This window comes from Cinclus cinclus, chromosome Z (assembly GCF_963662255.1).
Source record: "Cinclus cinclus chromosome Z, bCinCin1.1, whole genome shotgun sequence".
Classification (NCBI taxonomy): Eukaryota; Metazoa; Chordata; class Aves; order Passeriformes; family Cinclidae; genus Cinclus; species Cinclus cinclus.
Genome location: NC_085084.1, coordinates 46,443,296 through 46,469,432, shown reverse-complemented (window position 1 = coordinate 46,469,432; position 26,137 = coordinate 46,443,296). Strand labels below are relative to the sequence as shown.

Below are 26,137 nucleotides of genomic sequence, written 5' to 3'. Positions count from 1 at the left end.
TCACAGTACCAGAATTTACGTCTCTCTTCTCTAGGAAACTAGAAAAAAACCAAGGTCACAATTCACAAGCAATAGCATAAAACTGACCCACAAGTGGATTGTGAATCACTCTTAAACTCAATTAAATTCAGCATTAAAAGTTCCAGAGCTGCCTTTTTTGTTTATACAACACTGATTTTACTATTTATATGTTCCATAGTTTTTATCTCCAGTGTCAATGTGAGTTTGCTTGGCATTTTACCTTCAGGCACAGGTGACCCATAAAGTCCTGTAAATTAAACTAGTTTCTTCCCATCTAGAAACAACTGGTTTTTTCCTTTTCTATTCAATTTTTCTGTTTTGAATCTTCAATACTAAGATGCTATAATTTCTTTCTTCCTCTTCTACTCTGTTAGTTTCTAACACTTCCCAAATTATTTCAAGTCCTAGCAAACTCATTTACCTTCAAAAGTCTATCTATCTGTAGCAGCAGGGGGGAAAAGGTTGTCATTACTTGAGGGATCCCGTTGCTCCTCTTTAACCTAACTCTACTTCCACTGTGGTTTTTCTCAAAATGATTCTTTTCATTTATAGTAACTTTATGTGCCCTAACTCTGTACATCATCTAAACCACTAGATGAACAGTAGAAAAATATTTTCCTGCATATTTGTGCCCACTATTATTAGCCAATGGCTTCTGAGAAGCAAGTGTAGATTTTACAAATGGAACACTAATTCAAACATGTTCACATTTGAGAAGTCCAGAAATACCAAATGACACAATATCTGATTTTGAAAAACTCCCTCTGAAGAAATCTCTTTTGCAAGAGAGAGAATCTACATGCAAGAGGCAACAAAAAACTGTGTAATTCTGATGCAACAAGGATCATGAGAGTCTGGACTGAAGCAAGGTGATTTAAGATTTCTGTTTTCTCTATATAATTGCATTAATCAGACAAATAAGTATCACAGCTAATGTACCCTCTCTTGTCTCCTGGGAGACTGACTCAATAGTTAAGAACTACCTCACCAAGATCAACTCTGTTCCATTGAGACAAACAGAAAGGTACACAAAACTGTGATCATTTTGCTTCTGAGAATCATGTCACGGATAAGAAACTGTAAGGATTTGTGATCTGAACATTGCCATCATTTTATTTTAAATTGTTTTAAAAATGCTTCTTGATTTTACATACCAAAGCAACATGAACAGTGAATTCCACACCAATGCCAACAGAAGCAATCAGGATAACCACAGGCACTGCACTCAGCTTTATTCCAATTAGACCCATCATGCCAAACAGCTCCACAGTCATCAGAGCCAGTACCACCACCTAGATGATTTCAAACATCTGTTAGTATATTCTTATACTCCAGACAGTGAGGAGAAAGACATTTCAAAATAACATGGTTACCATAGGACATATTCCTCAAACCCATCCTATATTCCCAAAGACAAGCTGCTTTTACTAGTTCAATTTTTCTCAATGGCAATGAATGCTGAATAGCGAGTTCTAAATTACACACTAAGAACCAGTTAACACATGAAGCACCAACTTCTTATTAGTTACAATCTATCAGTGAGCTGAAAAACCATTTGTTCCTCCTTATCATGGATGCTCCCAACAGGTACAGTTTTCTTTTTCACCCATCTTTCATACAATCCTTCTAGAAAAAGTAGCTTTCAACTACCTGTATTTGAATTCTCTTTTGTAGAACTGCAAATATAAGTGAGGATGCCTAAAGCACAGAAGAAAGTGAATGCCATAATCAGCTGATGAGTCTCAGGTTACAGAGGGACTCAGATTTTAAGGTATTTGGGGGGATTGACATGGACAAAGTGAACAGTAAAATGAAAGAGGAAGCTTTTATTTTTCTTTCATCTACCTTGTGAAAAAAAACCTGAGGAAAATGGACAGGAGGAAATCCGGAGAATCAACTTTAAAAGTAGCTAAGACCAAGCAGAAAAAAAAAATAGACACACTTATAAAAGCAATGATGGACTCTGAAAATAAATGCCTTTTCCAAAGGAAAAAAAGTAAGTACTACAATAAATGATTTTATAAGCTAATGAATCAAGCATGAAACATAAATTGCTTGATAAGGTGCTATAAAAAATATTCTAGACTAAACATTTACCTTTTAACATACCTATCATATAAAGGTACATTACAAAAACTAGTAACTGTTTTATGCTTTTCTACTTCTGGCATTTTATAAACCATACGATAGTTTAAGGAATTTAAACATAGGAACATCATCATTCAATTTAACTTGAATGTTTACTGAGAGGCTTTTGGTGCCTTGCAGAAAGCACGGAGGAGTATTCTCTGCAGTTTACAATTTTATGCTCTTTCTCCTCGATAGCTCAGTTACAGGTTTTCCACAGTGTGCACTGTACAACATAAGCATTTAACTTTTTTCCAGAAAGACTGCATTCAGAAATGGCTGGGAAGATTTACAGACAAGCTAGTCAAGCAACTGCCTTGAAAAATAACTATTTGTGACAAAGAAGAGAGGGAATACAGAATTAGAAATTGTTTTAAATAAAGCTCTTAATTTTCCTCTGTGTCTTTATTTCTTATGTTATTGTGCATTTGAGCAAGGGTAAAAGTTTATGCACTTTTCTAAGAAATATTTAAACCTGAAAAAAAGGTGGCCAGAAGATTAAGGTTATTAAAGTTTGTACCTTCAGCATGAACCCTACCCCCTCAAGTTGAACAAATATATAATGAATGATGCAATATACATACTCCACCAGAGGCCCAGACATAAACAAAACCTTCCCGACTACAGCAAGAGCTATGCTGAAAGGAATTTGACTTCAACAAAGACCCTTATAATAAACTTACAATGATCCCAGCTGTCCAGGGGTTTAGGAGGAAGAGGGCACACACCAGAAACGTGCAAGCTAAAACCACGCTAATGGATAAGAGGAGCCAGTGACGAAGTCTGATGTACTGCTCCCAGAAGAGAAATGGGTAACCATTTGGGTAGCTGGAGATCCCCAGGCTGGTGTAGTTATTACAGATAGCTCTCACTTTCTCAATAGCCTCCACAAAGTCAGAAGTTTCACGCAATCCATTGAGGTAGAAAGGAAACTGAGCGTATTCTATCGGCTCGGCTGCTGGAACTAGGAAAATGATAGCAGTGTTAAAAGGTGCTTTTGGAATAAGATGGTATACAGAGATCAGGGTTAGCAAAAAACTTTATTCTTCACAGCATAATGCATAAAAGGTGGCAAATTTAAATTTTACTTGTTTGGAATTAATTATTATTTAAAACTCTCCAATAAGTATAAACTGGAAACAGTACATGAGATTATTTTATCAGGGAGTATAATGGGATGAACACAGGCCACACCAAGCTCCTTAACAGTTATATATAATTTAACAGTTATTTTTCAATCCATGCATTTAATCTAGATCAGTGTTATAGTGCTTTTTACTGAACACTTAACTGCAACATAACAGTAGACAATCACATAATTTGAAAATTTTATCAGAATGTTCCTCTTTTATGCAGTTTCTTCAAAATCAAACGTCATTTCCATGAGATTAACTGAGATCCACTGACACAAAACTAGAGAAAAATTAGGCTTGAGCAGGTTGGTTGTTTTTTTAAGACTTCCATCAAATATTTGGAAATTCAGTTGCAGAAATCCACATTCTTATGGAAATTAGTGGAGAAAAAAACCCCATAATATAAAAGTAACAGCTTACAGAGGAAATATATAGCTTTTTATCCTTTAATAACTTGACAAACCAACACTCTCCATACTCCTTTTTGAGTGTCATGCAAGGTCTGCTCTATGATTAGAAAAGAAAAGGCTTCTGCAACAAGCTTTCAGTTACTGCCATTGTGTGTTCCAAACCCTGCAGCTTCATTCAGTTGATTTGCTTAACATGATTTGCCCCATTATAATCTCAACTATAAATTTTCATTAAGACAAAACTTGGCAGACTGCCACAAAGCTCTAGGGTTTGGAGACACTGAAGCATGGTTATCCAATGGCATTGCCAAGTGCGTCAGTTGTCCCCTATATGCCCTCTCCCCTTCCCTATTGGTGTACAACTAGCAATGCTCCCAATGAATTGAAAGCTGAAGCAAAGCCAGCTGGTATTGGTGCCAGGAAAACAGTGAATGGTGTGAAGTGGGACTTCTCCCCTAGTCCCTCTAGCTCTTGTACAACATCAGTGCAGTAGCTTAGTGTATGAGTTACCTTGGTAAAAATTTCTTAGGTTTTAAGAATCGAGAAAAACCATGATAGAATTTCAGTAATGAAATTTCAGATTAAATCTGGCAGGAATTTAATGAAACGTCCAGGTTTCTCACACAGTTGGAACTATCAGGTAATACCTAAAAAAGCAATGCTTACTATAAATTTTTAGAGCTTTAAACTGTTCTATGACCCATTATTCAACATGATAAAACCCTCCAACGGTGTCACAGTCACAGTGGTGCTTGGATCTCCTATGACTACAGCATAACACAATGTATTCACAACAAGAAGAATGCTTATGCTTCCGAGACGTGTGCAACATCAGGGGTTACTGGTGCTTGAAGGAAGGAGTGGGAGCACTCATGTAAACTGTAGGATGTTGGGATGAAATGCTACTTACTCCTCAGCCGTGTTTCTGGCATGTAGTCTGCTTTGTCATGGACCCACTCCGGGCGGTGCGGGCGGATGTTGGCTTGCGAGGCAGCATAGGCCACAGGGTCATTGCTAACCCAGGCTGTCAGGTAGATGTAGAAAGCATTTGGGTTAATGATTCCATCCGCATCCACCAGACGCTGTTTAGTCAACTGCAAAATGGAAAAAAATTAGAAGCCTTTCAGAATAAGTTTTGCTTTCAGGGCTCTTGCCATAATGCCTTCAACAAATGGCCTGGAGATGCAACACACATATAGGAGGGTAAAAGCAAGAGAAAATGAATCTTCACTTGAAGGGACTTATCAGTAAACTATTGTTTGACAACAAAAACAAAATTGAAGAAAATGCAGTGACAGTGGTTATTTATAAATTAGTACTCATACAATATTTACAATAACCTCTAAATCAACAGATGGTTCCAGAATACACTGAACCAATTAAATCCAAATTCTGAAAGACTGCAGCCAAGAATGAAAAACAACCAAGTTGGAGAAACATATTTAAAGACACAGAAAGAAAACCTGGCAAGAGTCCCTATACATGTCTGTGTGCAGTTAACCTCTGTTGTTAACACTGAAGGAAATGCCACCCAGTAAATGGAGGAGAGCTATAAAAATAAAACAACATCTGTATAAATTTTGCTAACACTTGCCTCCTATGACCTATGTATTCAGAAAATGCCCAGCGTCAAAAAAGGAGATGACTGCCCTGTGTTATTTGGGTCACTGTGGGCAAATGCATCTGTGGGGTAAACAGCAGTGATATACTTCCAGGGTTCCATTAGCCAAATCCTGCACAGCTAGAACTCTGAGGGCTCCATGGGTGAAAAGTATTACTCGGGCTTTTTGTTTTGTTTATTTAAAATTCTGGCTCAGCTCCAGTTCCAGGTCTTTTAAATGAAATGAAAAACAACAGTGACAGCAGTTAAAAAAAAAAAAAAGTTGGATTCCAAGGATCTGGATTCAATTAGTCCACAGGATATGCAACAACTGTATGTCTTCAAGCTGTCTCTGGAACTGCACAGTACAGCACTCAGCCCCTGTGGGTGCACCACACTTTTCTCCCTCCCAGGCACAGGAAATTATATCAGCAGCTGCAGTCCAATTGCATTTGTTCCACAGCGTACCTGGTACACTCTGCTAAACAAAATCTCACTGAACATTTTCTCTTCAACTCCCTTTCTTTGCCTAATTCATTGCTGAAGCTTCATTCAGACCTGACAGCATGTTGCATGTTGCTATACAGCAGTGTGTTTCACACACTACAGTAACTTTGAACAATGTACTCTGTAAATCTGTCACCTTTAATGCCAGGAAGAAAAAAAGAAAGACAATAAGCAGAACTGCCAAGAAGCTCATTAAAAACACTATTTTTCTGCCTGAACGCACAGTGAGTTGATGATGACTCTCACAGAAGAGAATGTTATTGAAGAATTTCTTCCTCAGCGTTTGAAATCTAATTTTAATGTAAGGAGTCATCCCTAATGCATTTCCACTTGCAAATGGCTACAGCAAATGCAGCCATATGCTGTGGTAACCTCAGGCATGCTTTATTTAGTCAGCTCTAACAACTGCCATTTGTAGCTCTACAGCAGTTGAAATGTATTTAGTGATGGTGGTATAAGAATATCATACTGCATGTAATCATTTAGGTCTCCTTCCTCTATAATTCATCAATATCTTTTTTTAAATGTTCTACTTTGCAAAAGTCAGTAGGAACAAAACAATTGCAAATGTCTGGTACAGGACTAAACTCCATACACCTATGGATGCAGAGAAGCATTTTTTACAATTTCCATGGAAACAGAGTGTGTTTGGTACAGGAGCACAAAATTCACATCACCCAGTAACAATTAAGGACTGGCATCTAACATGTTGATTTGAACACTTTGCAACATAGGACATACTGTATCTGAGCTGTGGCTTCAGCAAAGTCAGCAAGGCCATACAAAAAAGGAATAATTCAGACATTCAGCTCCTTAAGCTCAAAAAAAGATACTAAACCTTGTAGACTTTGTGCCTCCCCCCACTCCTGATGACTTGTGTATTGTTGTGTAAACCAGCATGGACTCTGATACACTACCTGGCTGATGTCAATGGGCTTTGCCTGGTTGCCTGTTTGTACCAAGAGCTTGTAAGCCAAAACAGCATCATCAGAACCATTTTTATAGTTGTTGTAGGTTATCTTCCCAGTTTCCCAGTCGCTGTCAAATGCATCCTGAAGTCCTGAAGAGTTAAGAGAGGCAAGGGGAAGACAGAATAAGCAGGTAAATAATCATCTTATAAACAAGTTTCAGAAGGAGAAAGAGTAATGATGCTTTTTCATAGCTGAATCAGGAAGAAAATTATTGACCTGGTGCCTCCTCAATTTGGGGCCTCACACTGTCAATGTGTGGGAAGTATCAGTTGCATGTTCAGTATTTTGCTCAAAGAAAGGCAAGGAAAGCAAGAAAATGTAAGGGAGAAGCCTCAGGAGTCCCCAGGTTGTGCAGACCAGCAAAGTTGAGCTAGCAAATCGCAGATGCACTGTGCACTGGCATAAATGACTTCACCTCAAGTGAAATTGAAGATCTTCTCCAAGCATTCCACTTGGAGAAGTCTATGGGAAAGAGTTAATCTTGTTTAGAACAGGAAAGAGTTGAACTCGGCCCTCATCCAGCTTCACCACCTTACAACCAGAGACTGGTTAAGATAAATTTGTTACCTAGAAGGGAAACATTCTCCTTACTTGCCTCTGCCTCAACAAAACCCTGGCTGAGTGCACTGAGCCACAGAGGAGGACACACACCGCTCTCATTACTCTTTTGGGCTACTGCAGAGCACTGGGGCAATAGCTTCTACACTATAACCAGAAGTTCCACTACAGGGGTGGGGGGGAGAAAAACACACTCAGACTTTCAACTTCAAACAGCAACTCAGCTGCTCCTCAAGCACAGCGTGAGTGAACACGATTTTGTCAATTTGTTCCATCTGTTCAACTTGTGCAGCTAATACAAGTCATGGGATCTGCTGCCAGCACATGTAAAGATCACAGCCAACACCTATTCACTCTCAACTGTTATTTTCCTCCTTGCCACCCTTCAAGGGGGAGGGAATACCTCACAGCAGAAATTTGGATCAGATTTAGTACAGGAAGCCACAGCCCAGTACAAGGAGGCTCTGTGCAAGCAGATGACAAACCGCATGTCCAGGGAAGGGAAGGAAAAGGCTGGGGGAGTGGCGGTGGAGGAAATCATCGACCCACCTCACAGCTGGGCTGTGGAGCCATAATGAAAACCATCGCTGCAGACTGGAGAGCTTAGCTACAGCTGTACTGAGATAAGAGCACTGGAAGAGAAAATGCACCCAGCTGACACCACCTCCTGGACAGAGTACCCATTCCCATTGACAAACTCATCCCCTGTGCTCAGAAAACTGCCTCCAATGCTGTCTCACTAAGCCATGTCTAATCATGTGAAGCCAACAGACTGAGAACCAAATGATGGAAGAAGCCTGCCAGATCTCTGCATGCAGTCTTCTAGCACTGGTCCAGGAGAAGGCCAATTTGCCATCAGGTTCTCTCACATCACCAAAGGATATCACTTTGATATTCCCTTGAAAAAAGTACTGTTTGCTGGCACCACAGAGAGGGGAAACATGGGTTAGAGTATGCAAAAATACCAACCCATCCCTTCTGTGCCAAATCCAGTTCCACATCAGTTTCTCACAAAGTGGCCAGGTGAGAGTATTTGGGCTATCATATCAGTGACAAGAAACACAGTTACTTTGGCAGGTTAAGAATATGCTGTCAAAAAAGCACACGGAAAAGAAGGAAATTACCTAAGAACAGTGTAACTTTCAGTAAAGTTGTCTCCCTTCTGCAGGGGGAGCACACACAAACTGCTACGATAGACGGCACATCAGGGCAGAGCTTTCACATAAACATCCCACCCCTGTCAGGGGGCTCCACAGAAACAATAATAAATAAATCCACTGGCATGTGACATTACCAGTTTGAGATTGCAAAAAAGGGCATGTGCTTTGAAACATTACTGTAGTGAGTGAAAACTCATCTCCCTTGCATCTCTCCCTGCTCCCCTGTTCTCACATGTTTGGTCATCCTTCAAACCCTGCTCCCTTTACACCTTTATTCTTCAGCCAGTTTAAACATTTTACATTTTGGGTCATTTTATTACTCACCTTTCTGAAACTGAAAGTCTACAGAAAGAATATTAAGAAAACACTGATAGTTGTACAGAATTTCTGAACAATTTCAAACTTTCAGTAAGTAAAATTTTCCATTACACTTTGAAATTTGTACACTTTGTTGCTTTCAAAACAAACATGTTCATAACTATTATTTTAAAAGACATTTAATCCATCATAAATGGGATTAATTATATGTTTCTGGAAACATTATATGAAAGAGGAAAGTATCTTGCTGACATCTATCTGCAGAGAAGTTATAGAAATAAAGGGAATTTTAAAAACTATATATGGTATTTTTTTCACATCAGAAATCACATTTGCTTAATGCTTCAGAAGAAAGTGACAACATCGAAAATTATGTGGGAGTGGGGGTGAGGAAGGAATTCCTACTGAGTCATGTGAGCAGCTGCCACCGTGAAACACCAGATAAGATCTCCCTTTGCAAAAACAAGCCTAATTAGAAGCCATCAAGGAATCCAAGCTCCCTCATTTACATTCGGTCACTAACAAAAACAATGTTAGCATTAACATCTTAAATGAATGATTAGTTTTAACTTTTCTTCTGTTGCATTTTCAGTAACAGAAAATAAGGCAACATAAACAATATTAGAAAGCAAAATACAAGGGATGTCTGAAAAGAGAAGTGCATGAGGCAGAAGGCACACTCCACTGCTATTAGATGAGGAAGAATGTACAGCTAAACCAAGGATGCCTTCTTGGTAAAAAATGTTTTTTTTCACATGTTGCATCCTTCATTCTGCTGGACAAACGTGTCATAAGGCCATCTTGAGCCATTAACCTCTGGCACTGGATTCACAGTCAAGGCAACAGGAATTAGCCATACAGGTCAAAGCTGTTCCTGCTTAGATTACCCAGTCCTTCCAGCACATAAAACTAGGCCAGTAGAACTGCTCTACCTCACAGAGGATTCTCCCTGAATCCAGCCTAAACCTGCACCTTGTTTATAAATTCTATCTTCATCTTCCCTTCAGCACCAGTCACAATTGGTAACAATCAGGTGTTATTCTGCCTGTTAGCCTGGATATTCAGATAATTCCCCAACTGTGACAAGCATGGCAGCTTTTGGTATGAAAGTCTAGCTCTGTCTCATAACATCAGTGCCCCGTACTACTTGAAAACATAACATCTTTCTATTGATACATCTCAGTACCCTCCTTCACAGCCCCGTGAATGCAGTATCACACTCTGGGAAGAGAGCCCTGCAACTTCACAAAGCAGCAGGGTTGTATTAATTGTGACCCTCTCAGAAAAGGCAGGGAGGAGAGGTAAGGATACAGACATGGTGATTAATAATCATAATGATTAACTCTAAAGCTGTGTGATCAGAAGGCCAGTCAATGGCCTGTCACAGGGCTGGCATGTCACATGGACCACAAGAAGTCACTGCTGCTTCCTGGAGTCTCCCTGACCATTCTACTATAACATTTCAGCTCCACGCAGCCTGACAGTGCACCCCAGGTACCAGGAATACACACAGCACCTCTAGCAGAAGAAAAGCAGAGGACAAATAAGGATAGGCTGGCTAATGTGGACTGGAGGTGAAAGGTATGCGCTGAACTAAGTACAGAGCAGGAACACCCCTACAAGAAGAGGTTCCTGCAAAGCACACAGAGCACAGACACACAGCAGGAGGGGACATGCAGACCCTCGGCCACACGAACACAAGAGGGACACAAAGCCTTGCAAAGAGGACAGGGAGACGCCTGAAGTGAAAGGAGCTTGGGAAAGCATGTGGTGCGCCTGAGAGAGGGGCACTGGGAACAGGAGTACTCCTGGAAGTAACACCAAGTGGGCTAGGCTCCAGCATTTCACCCTGAGCAGCCTCCAAGGGAGTAGATCCAAGGGCACCTCCTCCTGACTTTATCGTTGGCAGACTCTGCTGAGGTTGAGCACTAATAAAGCTTCCTGAACACAATCTCAGATTTCCATCTCCCTCACGGGGGAGGGGGGAATGGCGGAAGGGGGGGACACCAGATACATTTTTTTCCTACTGTTTTGGATTAGAAGCAAAAAAATAACCACAAAAGAAGCAAAGTAAACAGCAGAGGTTTAAAAGAATTTGGAAAAGCCATAGAAGGACAATTGCTTAGAATTCTAGCAAGTATAGTAAGGTTCCAATCCAGCAAACATCTAAGATATGCTGAATTTTCTTCCTGCCAGTAATGCTTTCCCTTACAGCTCAATATGCTTACGTGAGCAAAATACTTTAAATAAAGCTTCCAGTAAGTAGACTGCAATGAATGGATCCAATGTACTTAAAAACCATTAAAAAAACCCCCAAAGCTAATAGCTGAAATACTGTTTTGCATTATTTAGCAATGCATTAAACACACAGGAAATCTCATTTGTGTAGATTTGTCACTTACATGCATCTGTTTTCTTAATGTTGTTCAACATATTTTCAGGAGGAATAAAATACATCAGCTACTGACAGTTACTTGTATGTTCTTTAAGAATCATTAGTCATCTGTACACAATTAAGTTTAAAATTTACAGTCTCACCAGGTCTGCACTTTTTTTTATATTATTTTTTTGCTTTTGGCAAAAGCTTACTAGAAATTCTCCCCATAGAAAGACATAGGTAGGACCATACCCTGGGCAGGGTAAGTCTGTTGCTAAATTTACTAAGATGTAATGGTATTCCTTATTTTAAGTACAAACCAGTTATTTGTCTCTACATGTACAATTATAGTATCTTCAATATCTTAAATTACTTGGTTTCAATATAATAATCATCATAGTACCTGAAAGGCCATGCCTTCTCTTGTCTTTCCCTGCCATGTTACACTTCAGCACAGAAAAGCAGCACCACAGAAAGGGTGAGTGTAGTTGACTGGAAACCTAGACTAAGCAGTAACTTCCTAACCCAACAAAACACATAAGCCACACTGGATTTTCTTCATGCCACCAGTCCCAGTTGAAGCCAATGAGATCACTCAAGACCTGAAAACTAAATCTGTGTCAGATTATATCACAGGACAGAGATTTTTCATCTACTGCTCTGAAAAAACTCACCAATATTTTTTTATCCAAGACATAGGGCCATATTTGGCCATCAGCTGCTTAGATATGAATGTCATAGCTATAATCACTTAAAACTTCAAAACTGTCTTTATGGGGAGTAAACTTAAACACAAAGAATTTAAGTGACAAAGAGTGAGTCCACATGTAGGTTCAAAGCACCCAGGCATTCTCCCTACTGCTCAGAGCCTTTAATTGTGTGACTGTATTTGAAGAAGGCAGCAATAGCACTGTGAACAACTGTTCTTTCTGACAAACTAGGAAAAGTTTCTGTAACACTATCTTACCTTGCAGCCAGTCTCGAAAGTAGTGCAACCACATTTTGGGGAGCTGCCTATCCTCTTCCAACAAAACATATGCCACATTGCTGAAACTTCTGTGAAGTTCATAAAGTAAGTGCTGGACATTTGGATAGTCTGCTTTTTGTGTCACAATATACATGTTGTAGAACGAAAAGTACTTGAACTGTGCAGCAATAAAGTCATATTCCCGTGTTTCCCGTGGCACAATGTCTGTGAGATCTAGTCCATCTCTCACCCGGGTAGTTCCATAAAGGCTGAGCCCAAGTAAACCCAGAAAAAGAAAAATAACCACAATCTGCAACAGAAAACAGAAAACGTATTTGGTTTTAAGTTTCTAAAGGAGCTAACAATTCATAATGTCATACTACAAAGCCAAATTCAAAATTAACATCAGTTCTTTCAAACTTTTATTTTTCTGGTTTTATTTTCATGCATATATATACTATAAGACTAAGGTCATTGGTTCTTCCTTGAAGGGGCTCTGCATCATGGATGAGAAATTTATATTGTAGTAAAGTTTAAAAGAGACTTTAATTTCACTGTTCACAAGGTTATATTACTAAAAGTCACTAGAACTCTCACTCATAACACTTATTTGAAGTATGTCTCTACAGCACTTGCAAGATAAAACTTTAAAAATAAGAAATCACCTGTAAAATTATTAAAAACTGTTATTTCACAAGAGCTGCATTTATGCCTTATACTTAATACCACTGTCAGGATAATTTTATAACTGGGCAAGGCAGAAGTCTAATTTTGAAAAACAGGCAAATAGTTACCCCATTACCTTAGCTTTTGGTTTCAGGAGGAATGGAGCATAATGCTTTTCTGCAAAAGATGAGAGTGTCCACTTCGTACAAGGTTGCTCAAGGCAATGTATACTGGAGTCTGAGAATTGGGAAAGTAAATCCCTCGTCGAGCTTGTGCTTTCTGGGCTCTGGCAGCTCAGGTTATCTTGTGTCACTGTCACTGGCTGCACAGATATTTCTGAGCGAGGCTCTGCTGTGGTGTAGTACACCTGCGTGTGAGGGTCATACTCTGTGCGCAACTGCACTGTGGACTGCATTGTAATCTGAGTTTCATGTGCAAAACCATGGCTGCTGTATGGCGGTGGAGGACTGTAGCAAGTATTGTCATTTTCTGCATACACTTGAGGCTCAACCTGAATCACTCTAGTGACACATGGGCTGTAAGAGAAAAGAAAAATATCCGATTGCATTGGGACACATCTTCATTTTAATCAGGCTAAATAAGATAACATGCTTTCATCTGAGATTGCTTCTACTTCTATTGGACCCTTTACACTAATTCTGTGTAATGTTTAGATGTTAATTTCATTCTGTTTGTTTAGGAAACATTTCTCTGACATGGTTCATAGTGTAGGTGCCTGAGAATATATGCAAATTTTTTGTCTTCCAGAAAGAAGGAAACAGCATCTGTTTCCAAATCTGAAGAAATTGACACATACACACATCACTCCATTAATTATACATGCTCATCAGATAGTTGTACACAGCCTGAATAAACAGTAAGTTTGTGAGTTTGCATCTCTGTACTCATGCTGAGAATTAAGATATTTAGATGAAGAGGCAAATCATGACACAGTTATTTCTTCTGTTTAGAACAAATGCAGTAACTGTTAAATAATATTTGGGCCTTTTGGATAAGATCTCAGACTTTTGAGAGGCAGGTAGAAACCACTTGCCATATACTGACTAAATATTTTATAAATCAGGAAAATATTACAGTATTGATGAAAGGATAAGATACCTAGGAAGGGAGGGCCATATGAAGAGACAAAATCACAGAAGTAATTCAAGTATTCCCTTCATTTTAGTCTATGCAAGACCCTAACAAATACCTAGTTTATATTAACAAATTATAATTATCAGAGACAAGCCTATTCCTGTACATGAGAAATAACAAATGGGTAATAGTAAACAGTATCAGATATTTTTCACCAAGTGCACAAATCCTACAAAACCTACAAGAGGAATTTAGAATGTTGCCAATGTAACCAAAGCAAGCTCTCATTAAGTGCATTTCTTCTCAAACAAAGGGGCTGAATTCTGATGTACATTTGGAGCAGCTTTAGATGAGGGAATAAATGGAAGGTCTGGGTGCCCTGAATTCCTGAGAATCAGGGCTCCAAGATTCTAACACATTTGGCTGTTCTCTGAAACTATGACTGAATAAGAACTAGCTTGGGATCCACTCACTGTTTTAATCATTCCCTCAGAAACAAATGTAGTAAAATGCTTTCTTCCTTTGACATTAAAATATCAAACTATCAGCTCCTGGATGCCTGTAAAAGGCTAAGACATCCCAATGCAGATTCTCCACATCCTGGTTATAACAGGAGGAGTACGTGTGTAGAAATGTAGCTCATGCTCTAGCTCATCCTCTTCACTGCAGTCAAAAGCAAAAACTGAGGTAGAAAAGATGTTTCATTTCCAAGCAGTGGCTCCACTGACAACAGTAGACTCCTAACCCCCATTCTAGGCTCAGAGTTGTCTGTGTATCAGGTTAGAGTATGTTTGTACACACTTCAGAATATTACTATTCTATATTACTACTGCAGCCACAAAGGACACTTTATCAAGCATTATCCTATAAACATAGTGATCATTCCTTATAGTTCTATGAAAAACTCACCTAAGGGGAAGAAATTTTACAGTTTGTTTATTTAGGTTTAAAGGCGTAAAAGCATAAAAATTTAACACATAAGGATCTACTGTAAGTTAGGCTTCTCAGTATCCTGACTTATGTACAGCTTTCCAAGATTAGCCAGTAGTTGCACTGGATGCCTTGCAGTAACTCATAACATTCCAAAAATACTTCAAGATATTCCTAAATAGCTGATCTTTCAACTGCTTTCAAAAAGTTGGTCTCCGACAGTAAAAATGGACATATCTAGGAATAAAGGTGTAGGGGAGAGGGAATGTAGGGGAAGAGAAGGAGACAGATGTATTTCAGCTTTTCCCTTCAGGCAGGTAAAAAACAAGGTAGCAAATGTAAGCTAGTCACTAGCAACGAAATCATAACATTAACATGCTGTCCCCACTTTAATGAAGAACTCCCACTCCTGACAAGGAATGGATGCACGGATTGGTGACCACAGAAAGGGTAAAACTACTGCTCACTCTCACCTTGTAAAACAGCAAAATATGTCCAGTCTCCTGTCTTCCCGACGATAAAGATCCATGCTCAGGATAGCAGGGAAAATCAGCAGAACCATAGCAAAATTGAACACCACCACAACTGCTGCCTAAAAACAATAGTAGGATAAGTAATGCTGCTAAACTTAACGTAGGGCATCAGCTTTACAAAGCACAAATATCCCTTTCAGCTCTCATCCCCATTTACCATTGCAACCCATCAAGCTTTTGCCTGAGCAGACTGAGACATATGTATTTACACTCCCATTTCACTACAGTAGGACTGTTGTGGTGAATTTACTTATTTTAATACTCGACCTTGTATTATTATAATACATCTGTGCCTGGATATGTGGTGATTACTTTTAAGAGGAAAAACAGTCTGTTGACTTAGTAATCATATTTTTACATAAAATTCTTATATATTTAGTGTCTCAAGGCAAAATAAAATGGAAGTAAACATGAAACTAGGACTGAAGATCTTATATTTATGGGATCTGAAGCAATTTATGTATCACAATAATATTAAAGCATGTTATTAAATCAGAAAGGAAGATTTCAGTAATTTTTTAAAAAACAGATCAGTTTTGTGAAACACTATGCATTTATAGTCTTACCTAAAAGTTTAGCCAAGAAAGAGCAATACTTTGCATTTATCAGGGATTATTTTTAAAGGAGAAACAAAATTAAACCAACACCACATAGCAAATAGATGTATTAATATGCCTGTGTTTAACAGAGCTTGATTTATGAGCCAGTCTACCAAAATGAGTCTTAAATTGGATCAAGAATACTTGATTTAATTTGTAAAGCAAGTATCACATAATGAAAAAAACAACCTCCCCGCCCACCCCCTTTCACACCATACTCCAAACCCTTTCCCACACAGAGAATCCCAGAGAATTTCCATGAACATATGTGGTGCAGCATCTATCATTATTATTGATAGCATTTATTTGTAAAGCAGAATTGTTAGGAGCACTAGCCATCACAAAGAGAAAGCTGGGCACTGGGAACTGGAAGACAGTTGTAAGAGTAGAAGAAACACTAGGGGAAAAACTGTTCAGCCACCAACAAATGAAAAGAAAATTACCCTCTGAAAGCCTTATGTTTTACCCATTTGGTAAGCAGCAGCCATGTGAATAGTAGCCCAATTTCATGTTAAGCAACCCATATATAAACTATCAAACGCCTCCACCTGTAACTTCTGAAATAATGACTGCTTGGGTTAATACGGTCTTAGAGAAGAAAAAAAGTCGGTCTACAAAAATGACCCAATACAAATGTGATGCCTTTTTTCCAAAGGAAATATATGGTTTCTTTTGATCTTGAGAGATCAGACATCAAAACTAGCAGTACAAATGATGTGATATCCAAATTCCATGTTTTAAAAATTGAGTTGCTTCTCAATTAGATTACATAAATTGCTTAGATTAATCTGTGAAAATCAGAGTAATAACACACTGAATGATTTTTACAGTTTTGAAATTGTCAGACTATAATAAAAAGCTTAGATATTGCTTATTTTCTAGTCATTTCAATCATAAATATTCTGCATACAAAAGCTGGTTTCATTGCTGTTTCTCGTTTTTGCTCTCCAGCCTGCTTGAAGCAAGATTTTAGTGCTGCTGGTTGTCTGTAGACATGGCTACTAAAAAAGAATTTACTGGTACTTGAAGCCAAATTAGTATTTAATAATCTTTGTGAGAAAAGATCCAATGATTATTTAATGATTTATAAATATTCACATAGAAAGGTATGCAAGGTCATAGCCAAGACTTTAAAATTAAGTGATTTGCTTTTGATCTGCTCTAGAATTAATTCAATCTGTCTGAAAAACAAATGGCTGCTGTTGAAAGAAAGGTGTTTGTTGGACCTCGTTCTTACAACTGCTTGCTTTGCTGGTGCTAAACCAAAACAAACAACAAAAAAAAAAAGTTGAATCACCCATATAACATGAATAATTAGTATTATTAGATCTTGTATCAAGGATCAACTAAGATTTACTGAGATTTGGAAAAAATAGCTGAGGTCTGACTCAATAATTCTTACTCCTCTCAGCATGGCTGAAAGACTAACAGAAGTCCTCTGTTTCTGCTCTGTAAACTGCAAATACTTCTCACCATATCAGTTCCCTCTCTAGACTCTAACATCCTTGAATCTCCAATATTATTAGATCTGAAAATTAATACTTAGCTGTATGGTAGAGATGCCATTAAAGTCAGTGATACTGACATTTGATTTTTTCTAGGAAGCATCAAAACTAATCCAACAACACACAGTAAATTTGCCCATTTACATCTCTTTTTAGAACAAATAGATTTTCCACTGTGCCATCTTAGTGTTGATGTACTAACCACCCTGCAAGTAAAATATTTCAAAGCAATCTTTGCTCTGATTTTAATTTAAATAGATTCCTAGAGCTTAATATTGCATTTCCTATACAATGCACAGTCTCACCCACCTTAACCCAGCACTACAAGGATTAACAGTTCTCAGCTTTCACAACTAAGTAAGTTCTTGTATGAATTCTAATTTGTTGTCCCATCAAAAGAAAACCCACACTGTGACTTGATAAGGAGAGGGAAGGACAAATTACTGAGGAGCGATTCAGTCCCTGACCTGATGCATCTGCCACTGCTTCCCTCCCAGTGCCATTCATACACACAGTGTTGTGGAATGGGAAAGTATGAGAACTGAGATAGTGACAACCACAATCTGCAAAAGGAACAAGGAACTGTGGCAGCAGAGCTTCCTGAGCATAAGCAGCAGCCAGGCTGAAAGCATGCTTAGGATTTCCAGGAACAGGGCACCTTCTCTCACACCTTCAGAGACCAATGGTCAAATGGGAGACAAAAAGGCCTCAGTCCTTTTCCTTGGGAAATTAACAAAGGTAAGATTAGTCCAGAAGGAATAAAAGGGCACCTACTGAAGGGTGTAAAATGAAGGCATTCCGTGAAATGAGATCAGAGAGCAGTACAAAAATTCCATTAATCAGAAAAAATTATGTCAGTCACTTCCTGAGAAACACGCTACGGTTTTTGCATTTTGCCATAATGCACGGCCTAAAAATATTATTGCTGCTGCAACTGTTAACAGAGAGAGAAGAATGGCAGTCTGTGCTGGAGGCAGCAAGGGAGCGGGGAGCCAGGCTGGTAGGTATGTGCTGGGGCCCCGCTGAAGTATGTGCTGCTATGTGCCATTCCTGGCAGCCCACCCAAGGAGACCGGGTGTGCTGCATAGCCAGAGGTGATGAACAGATGAGGAGGTCTGTCAGGAAAACTTCCACCCTACTGCTCTCTGTCTGCAACTCCCTCCTGACACGGTACAGGCTCAGATCCTTGTCCCCTGCACTTTTTCCCTTAGGCTTTAATTTTGCTTGTTAAATTCTCATGTCAGGGGCAGGGAAAGGTAAATGATGTGGATAAAGGTGGGGGATGAACCACTTCAGCAGAGTAAGATAATGGAATGAGCTTAAAAACTACATTCTTTCCCTCCAGAAACTCCCCACTGCCACCTGGTAATGGACTTCTACATTTAGGATAAAAAATTGTCATTCTTGTGGTCATTGGGAAAAGTTCCACCTCTGCTCATTAGCGGATCCACACCACTCTGCTGTCAGGAAAGAAAGTTTCTGATGTAAGAAAGAAGAGGTTGATAATTTTTTTTTACCTCATCTTTCCTCTGCAGAATTTGCTGTGTGACAGTCTCTGAACAGTCTGTCTTAGGAAATAATGGAGCCCAGAGGTAGTCACACTCAGTCTTGTCTTCCTTCACTTATGCTCAAAACAAAGAGCTATATTTTAGACATTCCTACTGTAAGCTTCAAAACTTTCAATGGATTTCTCAAATAACCTCTTCCTTCACCACCATTTTAAGAAACAAAACACACGCTGAAAATTCAGGACCTACTCCTTCAAAGCCCCGAGTACTCTTAGAGGTAATTCTTATGACTATTTGGGTCATATTCAGCAATGTCAAAGCCCTAAAACTACTTAAATAGGGGGCTAATAAGACCAACAAATAGAAAAAAAAATAGAACAGCAAAAGAGCTAAAATAGTCCCTCCTTGTGCATGTAATTAACTTCAAAGATAGCACTTCCAAAAGAACTAAATTCCATCTTTTAAATTTTGGAAAGAGCTAACCCTAGCAGACTCCTAAGACAGCATCAGACTTGAAGTGTTTGAGTTCCATAAGGTAAATAACCAACTCAGAAGTATCAATGAACTGCTTTAGCTGGCAGAATATGACAGAAGCTGAGACAAGAGAAGGCACTGATCTGCAAAATATGACTTTCTAACTAGAAGTTTGCCTTGCAGATACAGGAAAAATGGTTTATTCTCCCTCAGCAGCCAGGGCCAGCAATACTGGGCCTCAGAGTTATGGAAAGGTTGACAATGACCTTGTAATGTCTTAAGAAAAGTGAATGAAGAGGAAAACAAGGTCAAGAGCAATCCTTTTTCAAGCCCCTTTGTGAAAAACTCACTATCTAGATGAGAAGATGGTAGTATCTGTGAAAAGTAAATGCAGCAGTATTTTATTGCTTTTTAAGTTTTGCTAGGAAGCCATCAAAGTCAGCAAGGACTTCTTGTTTAAACAAGTCTGAGTAAGAAGGGGAGAGAGAAAGGAGACTGTAAATAAAGAAATCCATCCGTACATACAGACCACCCACCAAAACTGCCATGGTTCTCTGATTCCAAGTACTGAGATCAAAGTATCACCTGATTTTGATTTTACCTGGTGAAGCTAGGCAAAACAAGTAGTACATGCTCCTTTCTAATAACAAAGGATTTGATTTTAGTGGTTGCTAACTTGTAAGTCCTATATGTAGCTCTGACATCAATGAATACCCAGTATAAGTCTCCCACTGCTCCTTCTTTGCACGTTTTACCTCTTATATACATATCCATGGCTACTGTGTTCCAGTAAAGACAAATTACTAAGTGAGAAAACTTTGAGCAATTCAAACCCTAATTTCTGGACACTCGTGTGGGTTCCTACACATATTAATCACTGCCTTATAAAATACTTTGATGTTTTTATTCTGAATAATATCAGTATGTTCACACAATAGTATAACATGTTGAAATCTCACTGGAAACTTTTTGTTTGTCATTTTGCTATGCAGACTTTATTTTAAAATTTCAGTGACTCAGTCTGTAGCATGGCAGTAGGCAAAAATAAATTACTTTAGGACAGCCATACCTAAGTTAACTGATTACAGTATCAATTACAGCTGTTGTCTCCACATATGTTCCAAAGGCTACCTGTCACATTCTGATGCTGAAGGGTGAAAAAAAAAAAGAGCGAAATTTGAACAGATAAGAGATAATTAATATTGCTGGCTCACACTCAACAGCTCAGCAGTCTAATTATAACAAAATGACTCATTTGTGTTGAATACTTCTTTATGAAATGTATTTAGGCGGATATAACTTCTGTAAAGTAGGTACTACAGGGTCTGATGACCTCCATTGTCCTGTTAGCTGCTGAAGGTACCTGTTAAATGTTTGAAATTGGGCCACAGACTTAGGAGACATAAATAACTTCTTCCAGTAGAAGAAGTGATATACTACCAAAAGTATTTCACACATCTAGCTTAGTCTTTACCATGTGAACCTCATGAGGTTCAGCAAAGCCAAGTGCATGGTCCTGCACTTGTACCTGATATCCTGGTGCCAGCACAGGCTGGGGATGAACAGATCAGAGCAGCCCTGTGAGAAGGACTTGGGGGTGCTGGTGGGTGAGAGGCTGGACATGACCCAGCCATGGGCACTCCCAGCCCAGAAAGCCAAACGTGTCCTGGGCTGCATCCAAAGTGTGGGCAGCAGGGGAGGGAGGGGATTCTGTCCCTCTGCTCTGCTCTGCTCTGGTGAGACCCCAGCTGGAACCCTGCATCCAGCTCTGCCTGGCCTGACCCCAGCACAGCAAGGACACAGAGGGAGTCCAGAGGAGGGTCACAAAGGTGGTTAGAGGGATTGAACACCTCTCCTGTGATAAAAGGCTCAGAGAATTTGGGTTGCTCAATCTGGAGAAGTTTCTTGGAGGACTTTACAGCAGCCTCCCAGTAGCTGAAGGGGGGCTGCAAGAAAGCTGGAAAGGAGTTTTTCACAAGGGCATGTAGTGACAAAACAAGGGGAACGACTTTAAACTGAAAGAGGGTAGATTTATAGTTCATATAAGAAAGAAGTAGTTTTTAAATTTGGGTAGGAAATGCTGTAACAAGTTGCCCAGAGAAGTCTAGTTGAATATGTACCTGCTCAGGAATAGAGTAGGGGACAGGTTTGGGCTAGATGACCTCCAAAAGGTCTATTACAACTCAAGGTGTTCTGTGATTCTATAAAATAAAACAATTGAGTATCACATGATCTGTAAGAAGAGAGGTGTAGGTTTTGGCAAATCAGCAGAGCTAAACACCGCTAACCATTCAAGACTAAATATCTAGGTTTAGCTGCCATAAGCATCTGCTAAACAGTAAAAAAAAAACAAAAATGAGGTCTTTACATTCTCTATTATTCACTACCAAATTGTCTGTCGAGAAAGAAATGTAAACAAATTATTAATGCTTATTAGTAACATAACTGCAATCACAAACAGTTTACCATTTTACAGTTTAAAGCAGGCATACTTAAATCTCTGAGAGCAGCAGTAATTGCCACATGTATTAAGAAAAATTGCAGCCCTGCTTCCTCTGGGTAGCCAAGGACTCAACGAGAATAAAAAGTAATGGAGAACCAGGCTAGAGAAGAAGAAAAATAACTGAAATAGTACAGTGGTCTATAGTGCTTGTGTCAGGGCAGAAACTCCCAAAGCTTTCTTCAGTCTCTACTTTTAGAAGAAATCCTTCTCCAATATCATAAATATTTCATATTTCTGAAGGTATATTATCACAAACAAATACAAGAAGACAAAGAAAGGGATAGCAAGAGATGCATGGTTCAGCACACAAAATTCACATTTTCACTCTAACCATCTGGAACACAAAATTCTTGAAGTTTTCTCCAAGTTTGCTAAAATTACTGGGAGTAAGGCAGTAAAAAGGGCCACAGTAATCATAAAAATTACAAATGCATATGTACTGCTGTCATTAAACTTGGAGTTTTTAAGAGCAGCAAACTGGACAAACATGAATGAAGGGTTTAAGTTGCTGTTGAGCCTATCCCTCTTGACTTTAGAACACAAATCCTCCTGGAAACTTGTTTTTTCTTAGTTACATATAGCTTGAATTTTACCTTCAACTCAGCTGTGGTGGAAGTAAGAGCTAACAAAATAGGATATAAACTTACTTGGAGTGAAAATGCCCTTAAAGCCGGAATAGGAATTAAGGCAGCCATAAAGAAGGCAGTAACATTGCTGATAGATGTAAGGGCTACACTTGCTCCTGTTCGCTTCAGACATTCACCTGTTCTGTCCTGCAAAACAAACAATGCACCTTAGAAGTCAAGTGAATACAATGATGTCCTGCAAATGAAAGGGTCATCCTACAGATATAACACAGTAGCAGTGAAAAACTGTTACAGATAAATTCTGAATATTAATTTGCATTTGAGAGTATGAGAGAAAATTATACACTAATTTTACTGTTCAGTAGGAACACAGGTGAAGCGCTCAAGTTTTTTGAGGATAGAAAACATGACTAGAGTTGATTCTAGCTTCAGAACACAAAACTAAATTGGTATTGACAATACATCAAATACATCTGCAGTTGAGAAGGATTTAATTTTTACCAGTGGAATCACTGTGTTCTCAATTTTCAGACAAAATAAGCATGTATTAACAGCAGAGAGGCACAACATAGCAACACATCTTGAAAAAATATGTAACAAAACAAACAAAAAGAACACCACCAAGTCTCGGGACCACACACAAAACCCACCAAGAAATCAAGATAAGCACACAACTCTTTCCTAACCTAATAGGCTATTATGAAGCAGACAGAGATTATAGTAGAGTGAGGTTGTACTGCCTGCATGCAAAATCAGCTGGAGAGAGCACATGGAAGACTGCTCGTACAAAACAAAATCAACAAATATACACTAGTTTTAAATGGGATGTACTTTGGATATGAAACTTTGGACTGAGACTAAAAATACAAATAAAAGTAAAGGATCATAAAAGTGATGACACCTTAGACTTCCTATCTGTTATATGTTATGCTTTGAAATGTCATGGTCAATTATAAACTTCAGAAAATAAAAGCAAGAGAAAAATACAGAAAATATCTCAATTTTAGGGGCATAACAATTAAGTAAAGGTAACTGTATTCCCTCTCTTTTCCCCTTACTTCTTGTGTGTTCTTTTATTGAAATAATTTTATCAGGTAATTGTCAAGATTCCTATTTGAGTTTGCTCCTAAATTTGCATTAACTTTCACTGAAATTTTGGCAGAATTTGGATTATGGAAGTTATTATTTATGCAACAGCCTATAAATTAAAATTTCAATACAAAATAAACCTATGACACTACCACAAAAAACCCAAAAAAAAAAAAACCAACAAGAATGTGAACATTCAAAAATGCCCTAGGACCACATGAATTGCTATCATTTCCTACTTTGACAGAAATAAGAATTTCTAGACCCTAGGAAAAGCTGTTGAGAAAAAAAACAAAAAAAAACTCCACTGATTAGTTCTGGATATGATTATCTGTTCCTATACGAAACTTTCTGTTTTATTTTCCCGCAAATCTCCATTTCGTCATTACCTCAAATGGAATTCTCTTATTCTGTCCTGTTTCACTAAATGCATGTGCCAGAAGGAAAACATCATCTACACCAACTCCAAGAGCAAGAAAAGGCAAAACCTTGGGGAAGAAACAAAACAAAACAAAACCCAAATAGGTTGTTTTATGATCTGCCATGCAGCTAGCCATTAAATGGCTAATTAAAGCAACTTTTACACTCTACACAAATCCAAGGGTAAAATGAAAATGGAAAGGATGCAATACAGGTATTAACTTTTATTCTGGAATATTGCTGAGGAACTTAAAATATACCACTTACAGGTACAAATTCTCACCAGAAGTAACTCAAGTTTTGGATAGACAAATACCTGATAATAATTCAAGTTACATTCAAAATATTTTCAGAATTTGAATATCCTGGTATATTCAGATGCAAAAATAAATCTGCAGCTCCTTAGGTATTTAGAATGCCTCCTCTTGTATTGGGACAAAGGAAAACCAAATAATACAGAATTATACAGACTACATAATACCTGTTTTTCTTCAGTATCTTGCTTGGCAACAAGATAATTTAATTTATCACAGCACAAGCTATGAAATAGGAAAATGGTACAAGTAAAAATCTAGAGCCAAAATATTTTTTTCAGCACTTTATTTCTCAAAGATTCACTTGTGTTCATTCATTAACAGAGTATTTGCAATTTAACAGCAGACTTATGTCTTCTAAATACCTGAGTTGTGGCGGCATTAAAGGAAATTCCAATCAATGAGCACAGACCCAATCCTGCAGCCACAGAGAGTGCAACCAACAAGACTCCTGCCAGCCCCACAGCACCCTGAGACTTGGCACAGTCCCACCGCAGCATCGTTAAACAGGCATAGGCAAGCTAAGGATTGGAGCAGGGAGGGGAATTTGGGGGAAAGAAAACCAAAATGTTAGAGTGGATCCTTCTCTAACAGCTGTCTCTCCCCACCCACCTACAGATCATTACACAATTTTTAATCAGAACAGGCATGTCACAGAGGTTACAGTGGAACAGGCAAGAAGCCTGAGGTAAAGTAGTTTTTATTTTAAATATTTGTAAAATACTCTGGACTACTAACTGGTAACAATAAAGTATATTTTTAAGCCTTGCTCTCCTACCAAAGAAAATTAAATAGATTTATTTTATTACCATTAGTAAGTAGCCACTAGCTACTCGGATAGCACTGACATCAGAAAATGACTTCAAGATGTCATCCAGGGTGGTCGTAGTAAAGGAAAGCACCTTCTGAGTAGAGTTTTGTGCAACACTTTGATGAACAACCTATGAAAAGAAAAAAAAAAAAAAACTTGTGTGAATAAAGAATTTTTCCTTTTATTTTCATCATTTACCATTACCATCTTCTAGAGCACACATCTGACATCAAATCCTTCTGCCTTAATGTTCCTGGCAAAGCCCATGCTCTACACAGACATTACACTGATGCGACACAAGTGTGTTTCAGTTTTTTTTCTGGCAAGCTGCTGATTATGAGACAGAATTTGCACCCTTCAGGAAAGCCTACTGCATACCTAGCTCACTACAAACTCTTACCTTCGACCCATTCCTGTAATTCCACAATGCAGTACCAGTTTTGCATTTAACCCCAGACCAGCTATCTCCTTGTGCCTCCCTGCCTGGCCATTTGCAGAGGTCAGGAAGAGCACAGTGGAGGGCAGGGCTTGGGACATGGAGGGCAGGCACACACCCTCCCAACCTGGGCTGCTGCTGAGAGAGCAGCCCATGGCTGGCTAACGTTTTCCAGACACCTTTAGAATAACCACGCCAACCAAAAGCTTTTAAATTCCAGATAACTCTTTGGTTTCTTTTCAGCCCCAACTAAGCAAAATTGTCCCAGGCAGCCAAAAGTGAAACCTTCATGGCTTCTCATATGGGAATAACCAAACAGCTTCTTACTGGGGTAAAAAAAAAAAAACAAAAACCAAAAAAAACCTAAAAAAAACCTCAACCAACAAACCCCCAAAAGAACCCTTAAAATTGGGAGACAATGACTCAGTTCTGGTTTAAGTGTCTTCCTTAAGGAAATATCGTAAAAACTGTGACAGAAGGCAGTTGATCTTGGTAGGACTTTATACTATAGTGTCCAA

General features: G+C 38.7%; 1 protein-coding gene across 1 annotated transcript in view; it reads right to left on the bottom strand.

The window, feature by feature from the left end:
- PTCH1 (patched 1) overlaps positions 1-26,137 on the bottom strand; it is a 62,696-nt gene that overhangs the window by 7,157 nt on the left and 29,402 nt on the right. The window contains exons 9-19 of the mRNA XM_062513062.1: positions 25,182-25,313; positions 24,738-24,893; positions 24,028-24,126; positions 22,610-22,735; positions 15,314-15,432; positions 12,952-13,351; positions 12,150-12,459; positions 6,716-6,858; positions 4,602-4,785; positions 2,832-3,112; positions 1,176-1,313 (exon numbers count right to left, since the gene is read on the bottom strand). Coding sequence (XP_062369046.1) covers positions 1,176-1,313; positions 2,832-3,112; positions 4,602-4,785; positions 6,716-6,858; positions 12,150-12,459; positions 12,952-13,351; positions 15,314-15,432; positions 22,610-22,735; positions 24,028-24,126; positions 24,738-24,893; positions 25,182-25,313 — 2,088 coding nt within the window. The remainder of the gene's footprint in view (positions 1-1,175; positions 1,314-2,831; positions 3,113-4,601; positions 4,786-6,715; positions 6,859-12,149; positions 12,460-12,951; positions 13,352-15,313; positions 15,433-22,609; positions 22,736-24,027; positions 24,127-24,737; positions 24,894-25,181; positions 25,314-26,137) is intronic.